The sequence below is a fragment of the Xenopus tropicalis genome, chromosome 5 (assembly GCF_000004195.4).
Source record: "Xenopus tropicalis strain Nigerian chromosome 5, UCB_Xtro_10.0, whole genome shotgun sequence".
In the NCBI taxonomy this organism is placed as follows: Eukaryota; Metazoa; Chordata; class Amphibia; order Anura; family Pipidae; genus Xenopus; species Xenopus tropicalis.
In genome coordinates, this window is record NC_030681.2 from 19,138,257 (window position 1) to 19,145,642 (window position 7,386).

Below are 7,386 nucleotides of genomic sequence, written 5' to 3' on the forward strand. Positions count from 1 at the left end.
AGATAAATAGATTATAGAAATCTTATAAGATAGATAACATATTAATAAATACAGAATATTAGTGGGTAGACAAAGGGAGAGTATATGGGTAGAGAGGCTGAGAAATATAGCTATATGACAGAAAGGCAGATAGATGGTTAGCCAGACAGACAGACAGGCAGATATCTAGACAGAGAGGAAGGCAGATAGATGGATAGCCAGACAGACAGATAGGCAGATAGATGGCAGATACAATGGGTGAGGCCAAGAAGCCAGACATTGCTGCAGTTGAGACAAACTTTTACAAAGCCCTGAGAGTGGAGCAAGTGGAGCAGGAATATAGCGCCTGGCTTGGCACAATAAGGGTTAATGGGTGCCATGGCCGGGCCCAGGGTAGGTGGGTGCAGCAGGCAGTGCCCGGAGCAGGGTGACCCGGGTAAGGGTGCTCTCATGATCTCATCTCTCCATTCTTCCCCAGCACTATTGCTGCTCACATGGGCAGAATGAAGGGAAACTACGTGCAAATCATGTGGAAACGGTCTCAGTGAGAAGCCCTTTATTCCCAATGTGTATCCCCAGCCCCTTGGCCCATTTACTCCCCCCCCCCCCCCCCCCATATATCTCTTCTTACCTCCTTCAGATCACAATAATATTCCACCCACTAATTGCTCATCCCATTCAACAATCACATTATTTGATCCCTTATTTAAAGGGGAAGGATGTATGTGTATTTGTGCGGTGGGGGGAGTCTGCCATTAGATAACCCCCACCCTCCTCCCACCACAGCAGCAGCCACACTCCCATCTCTACCTTACCCCCCATCTAGGGGAAGTGGTAACTGCAAGTGACGTCGCCGCCGTTGATTGGCAGAGGTGACAGTGATTGGCAGCGTTGCCCTGGAGACACCTGGCAGACCAATAGAAAAGCGAAGCAATGTTTCGGTGCTGCACTCAGTGTGCATGGAAAGGGCGCTAGGATGAGGCCGCTGGCACTGCGCTGAGTGACTGTCCCGCTGCTGCTGCTGCTGCCGCTGTCGCTGCCGTTAGTGCCGCTGCTTCTTTCTCCCTGGCTCCTGCGGTCCCCCCCCTGCCGGCCATCCCATGGTGTTCAGGTCTCCTCTAGAGCTTTATCCCGCCCACTTCTTCCTGCCCAACTTCCCTGAGCGCTCAGTGCTCCTGGCCGGCTCCAGCGGGGGCCCCCGGGCCCAAGAAGAACTGTCAATGTTCCAGCTGCCGAGCCTGAACTTTTCCCCGGAGCAAGTGGCCAGCGTGTGTGAGACGCTGGAGGAGACGGGGGACATAGAGAGGCTGGGGCGCTTCCTGTGGTCCCTGCCCGTGGCCCCCGGGGCGTGTGAGGCCATCAATAAGCATGAGTCCATCCTGCGGGCCCGGGCCGTGGTCGCCTTCCACACCGGCAACTTCAGGGACCTCTACCATATCCTGGAGAATCACAAGTTCACCAAGGAGTCCCACGGGAAGCTGCAGGCCATGTGGCTGGAGGCGCATTACCAGGAGGCGGAGAAGCTCCGGGGGCGCCCCCTGGGGCCGGTGGATAAGTACCGGGTACGGAAGAAGTTCCCCCTGCCCCGCACCATCTGGGACGGAGAGCAGAAAACGCACTGCTTCAAGGAGAGGACTCGCAGCCTCCTGAGGGAATGGTACCTGCAGGACCCCTACCCCAACCCCAGCAAGAAAAGGGAATTGGCCCAGGCCACCGGACTCACCCCCACCCAGGTGGGAAACTGGTTCAAAAACCGGAGGCAGAGGGACAGAGCGGCGGCGGCTAAGAACAGGTCAGTCCCGGGAATGCCTCCCCTATTTCTGCCTCTCTTGGGGCATCTGGCTGGCTAGCAGGGTACTGGGCTCTGGGGGAGTACGCTGGAGTATTGGAAAGTACTGCTTGGGCTAGCAGGGTACTGGGCTCTGGGGGAGTACGCTGGAGTATTGGAAAGTACTGCTTGGGCTAGGAGGGTACTGGGCTCTGGGGGAGTACGCTGGAGTATTGGAAAGTACTGCTTGGGCTAGGAGGGTACTGGGCTCTGGGGGAGTACGCTGGAGTATTGGAAAGTACTGCTTGGGCTAGGAGGGTACTGGGCTCTGGGGGAGTACGCTGGAGTATTGGAAAGTACTGCTTGGGCTAGGAGGGTACTGGGCTCTGGGGGAGTACGCTGGAGTATTGGAAAGTACTGCTTGGGCTAGCAGGGTACTGGGCTCTGGGGGAGTACTCTGGAGTATTGGAAAGTACTGCTTGGGCTAGCAGGGTACTGGGCTCTGGGGGAGTACGCTGGAGTATTGGAAAGTGGAAAGTACTCCTTGGCTAGGAGGGTACTGCTTGGGCTCTGGGTGGGGGGGGTACTCTGGAGTATTGGAAAGTGGAAATACTGCTTGGGCTAGGAGGGTACTGCTTGGGCTCTGAGGGAGTACTCTGGAGTATTGGACAGTACTGCTTGGGCTAGGAGTGTACTGGATGTGATGGGAGACTGCTGCTGCTTGGGCTAGGAGTGTACTGGATGTGATGGGAGACTGCTGCTGCTTGGGCTAGGAGAGAATTGGATACGTCGGGCGAGTACAGATTGGCAGGAGAATACTGCATAAACTGTACTGATGGGCTAGGGGAGTATTGGATTTCCTGGGAGAGTACTAGAAGGGCTAAGAGAATGCTCTATGAGCTGTGCTAAATGGGCTAGGAGTGTATTGAATATATTAGGAGAGCACTGAATTGGCTAGGAGAATACTGAATGGACTGGGAGATATTGGCAGGGGGGCAGTTTGGCTTTGTACTTTTGGAAAGGTTTTGGGATATGTGGGAGACTACCGTAGGGGTGTGGGGAAGTGTTTTGGGACTGTGGGACAGTACTTGGGCCAGTAGTTTCCTTCTTATACAAATAAAGGTCTTCCTATATTATCCTGTATTAGTACAACTAGCTACGAACGCCGGCGGCCAGTGAGTTCTGCTTGCACTGCTTCTGTGATAGAAATATAGTTACTGACTGGCCCATATAGTGTAACAGTACATTCTGTGCATAGTGGGTCAGTTATAGAACCTGACTGTGTAAAACTGCTAAATAGCTGGGCGGTGGGAGAGTGAGTTCTCATACAGCTGAGATGGAAATATTGTGTGACTATGGGCCTCAAGTACAAACTAATATTGCACAGTATATTGGTGATGGGCAGCAAGATTAATAGAAAGAGAGATAGATAGATGATAGATAGATAGATAGATAGATAGATAGATAGATAGATAGATAAATATGTGGATAGATGATGGAGACAAGATTATTTTTAACTGATTAAATCACTCTGCCCATAAAGGAAACCAAATAAAACACCCGGGTAGTCTGTGTGTGTGTTTATGTCTGTGCAATAATTCCCTGTGTTCCATTTAAATTCCCTACAAAACGAAAGCAGATTCGAAATATGTTTTACTCTTTCTTTTAAAATAAAAAGGGGCACTAATAAATAGGGGACAGGCACTAATTACGGTAGTATAATTAGTATTTCAATTTATAAAAGCCTCCTGCACGTATAACTTGCACAGCCGTGTACCCATTAACGTGGGGCAGATTTTCCTTTTTAAATCTGCCCAGACCCTTCCCAAATAGCACCTTTCTCCCATTTAATTAGCACAGCAAGTCTGTAAACAAACTCCCATTGTGTCAGAAACATCATTTGCCGAATTGTCTTTATTTCTCCCGAAAATAAAGAATAGGAATACAAACTGTGTAAGTCTCCCATTTCTGTTAGGGCAAATGAGGGTATTAAAGCGGCTCTGCTTAAACGGTAAACAAGTTTAACGGTGGGGGGCTTTTGTCCTAGTGATGGTATTGACAGTAGCATCATTACCCCACTATGTATATAGCCTTAATTCGTGTAGTCATTAAGAATGAATAAATAAACAAACAGAAAACGTCTTATGTAAAACCTGGAATTCAACAAGGAAGCGTTATATATTAATGCACAATTAACCAGTTATTTGTCTTAAAGAAACTCCCATTTTATTTGATTTTTGTAGAAATAAAGATGTGGAATTTCTAAATTCAGTTTGCATTCATCAGCTTACAGCTGGCTAGTGTAGTTAATGCTCATTAATTGATACACTTGGCTGTAAATATACTGCTTAAATTCATATTTTCTGTGGCTGAAATTGCCATTTAAATCTGATTGTATCCAGGTTAGTCCAGGGGACTGTATTGAATGTTATAACGTCATTTGTGCAGGGATGTACGTTTCAATTTTCTATGTATTGAAATATATATTCCTAATTTGTGACCAGGGCCTGCAGTCGTATTAATCTAATAAACGTTCGTAAAATTCAGATGCAGAAAAATAATAAATGTATAGGCTGCCTATGGTTTATTATTGCCTGAAATACAATTTATAGTGCATGAACTATTGGGTAATTGTTTGGTCTTATTCGTGCTGAATGTAATGAAAGGCCTGTGGAAATAATTGTGGAAATAAAGTCGCATTTTGCTTCAGTTAACGCTACTTCATTATTTGTGACACTATTGTAGCCTTGCCCTTAATTATAAAAATCCTATAAAACCTGTTTTGGGAAATAGTATTTACAGCAGCTGCCAAACGAGCGGAATATTTCATGCATCAGATGAATGGTTTAGTGATAGACTGGCGGTGTAATCAGATTGTGTATATATTGAAATATATATATTTGTATATCGAAAAATAATGTATTTGCTGGGCCCTGTCGTACAGGGAAACGTTGAATTCTAGTAAAAAATTGTACAAGTGTTTGTATAATTAAGTGCTCCTGTGAGGAGGGTTCTTGTGATACAAAGGCAGTCTCCGGGTTAAATAGGAATATTATTTCTATATTTCAGAACCAACCCGTTGTTTGCGTTGAGTAATCGAGTTGTTGTAAAACTCCGAGTTTAAAGATACATTTTTGTGGGCGAACTGAATTCGCAATGACCCCAATAAATACAGCTGTTCCTTCGTTATTTATCTCTTATTAACACTTTTGTAAAGTGCCATATTTGCCATAAACGTGAATCGTTTAATTCGGTGGCGATCATCAATCGGACAGATCCGATTCCTTTGGATTGTTTTATGTATTTTATATATGAATTTGGGAGGGATTGTGGGAGAAGAGAAGGGACCCTCGGATTCTAGTGTAAAGCTTCAAGCAATTCCCCCCCCCCCCCACTCATATTTTGAAATTGTGTTGGAAGAAATTGACCCCACTTGAATATTGACCATGCTGTTTGTGGTATCCCCCCTCCTCCCCTACCAGGCTTCAGCACCAGTCTATCGGACAGAGTGGCATGAGGTCGTTGGCAGATCCAGGCTGCCCTACACACAGCTCGGCCGAGTCTCCTTCGACGGCGGCGGCCAGTCCGACCACCAGCGTGTCCAGCCTGGCGGAGAGAGCAGAAACCGGCACATCCATTCTATCTGTCACCTCCAGCGACTCGGAATGTGATGTATGATAGGCAAAGACTTGAACCCAGGCAGATCAGGGCACCTATGGACCTCATTTGAAATGGACTCTCATAGAAAGACTAGAGGACCCTAAAAGGTGACTTGTATGACCCCCAAAAAGACAAGCGCAACCCTCTATTTGAGCCATTGGACGCACGGCCATTGCATGATTCCTTTGTATCTGGGGACAGGCCCCCCCCCAAGCCAAGCTTGGTGCCCCCTTCCCAGGATCTCCAGGAAGAGGAATCCCACTCATCTCCCACCTTCTCCTCTGTTAAGCCCAAGCCGCTAATGCGGTCACCCAAGATGCAATTTTCTTCGATTTTTTTTTTTGTTTTTTAATAATTATTATTTTAATTTTATTATTTCGTTTTTATGTTCATCAGACAATCATTTTCTTCGTAAGCACCTTTTTTTCTACACCTCTGTCACTGCCTGTGTGGGTTACTTACTGGTTAATGTGGAGAAAAGAATAGTTTATGACTGTAACAGAATTTTATTTTTATTTCAAGATTTTATATGAATTATGTATATCTCAGTGATGAGGTCACTTCCCAATTGTAATATATGTGTAGAAATGCTTGTATATAATATTGCTAATGCTCTTTTTTTATTCCCTGGTCTGTTTGGCACATCCCCCCCCCCTTACACACTCTCTCATTCACACTCACACTCTCTCTCATTCACACTCACATTTTCTCTCTCTCTCATACTCACACTCTCTCATTCACACTCACACTCACATTTTCTCTCTCTCATACTCACACTCTCTCATTCATACTCTTACACTCATTCTACACTTACAGACCCTCTGTTACACACTCATTACACATACAAAAACCTACTCGCAATCACACACTCTCTAGTACATACATAGAAATTAAGCCTTATACAAAGGCACTCTCTTTTACACACACACACACACACACACACACACACACACACACACACACACACACACACACACACACACAATCTTTTTGTTACTCAGTGTGTCTCCATGTACTCCTTTCTGCTACCCCCCTCTCTCTGTGTGTCTCTCTCTGTCTCTCTTCCCCAGCTGCCTCCTTGTCTGTAAATTCCCATTCTGTGGGTTTTTAATCTCAGTCGGTGTCTTGTTTAGTTTTCCTCCTGTCTCTCTGCCCCTTTCTGTCCCATTTGCACTCACATTTTGTTGTTTCTCCTGTCTTCCTTGTATCTGCCCTGTTACCCCCTCTCTTGCCTGTCTCTTTCCTCTGCTCCTTTCCCCCTCTCTCTCTCACCTACACTCACACTCACACTCCCTCCTCTATCTGCCTCCTACTCCCTGTTCCTGCATAAATTCACCGGTCAGGGTCTGGCCTGGCTGAGTTTCCAGGAAGGGACTTCACCCATAGAAAGAGCTTTTGAGAATTCCAGTCATTCTTATGCAAAGATACAATAATACCCAGAAAAACAAGATACTCTAATAAGTATTTCCTATCAGCCTGGGGACACAGTGATCCACTTTAGAGCGCTTAACATTTGTCTGTTTACTTGTTTATCTATATGTACAGTACAAACTTTCTAAATCAAATACAGTATTCAGTTTTTTCTTATCTATTCAGCGATGTTGGTGTTTTTGTCGATGTTCTGCTCGATCCATATCCTTATAAGTAGGAGCGGTTCGATTTGCACTTTCCTGAGGTGCCTGAGCCGGAGGGTAGGAGATCTGTTGATTTGGTACAAATTGGTGATCAATATAATGCCAAATCCTTTTGTGTGGAACAAAGGAGAGGTGTGTGTGTCCTATAATAGGAATGGGCATACTTTATGTTTAATTACTATAACAGGCTAACGTTTTGTATACATAGACCGTTTGGGCTTTGTTTAACCCACAATCTTTAGTTGGTACAGAGAAGAGTTCGTACCTTTTAACTGTGCAGTGTATCAGCCCTTACACCAGGGATAATACTAAGGTCTGTGGCTGTGGGATAGCAGGTATAGTAGG

The 7,386-nt window shown here is 45.8% G+C and overlaps 1 protein-coding gene across 1 annotated transcript; it reads left to right on the forward strand.

The window, feature by feature from the left end:
• The first annotated feature begins 807 nt into the window (after positions 1 to 807).
• Positions 808 to 6,998, forward strand: six3 (SIX homeobox 3). Its single transcript, XM_002944342.3, has 2 exons — positions 808 to 1,771; positions 5,230 to 6,998. Exons 1-2 carry the CDS (start codon positions 1,080 to 1,082, stop codon positions 5,423 to 5,425), a joined length of 888 nt encoding a protein of 295 aa, XP_002944388.2. The 5' UTR covers positions 808 to 1,079; the 3' UTR covers positions 5,426 to 6,998.
• Positions 6,999 to 7,386: the final 388 nt, after the last annotated feature.

Excerpts from the sequence above, each read along its gene's own strand:
- six3 (XM_002944342.3), top strand. The coding sequence starts at position 1,080 with ATGGTGTTCAGGTCTCCTCTAGAGCTTTATCCCGCCCACTTCTTCCTG. Across the intron at positions 1,772-5,229 it reads GCGGCGGCGGCTAAGAACAG|GCTTCAGCACCAGTCTATCG; the intron begins GTCAGTCCCGGG and ends CTCCCCTACCAG.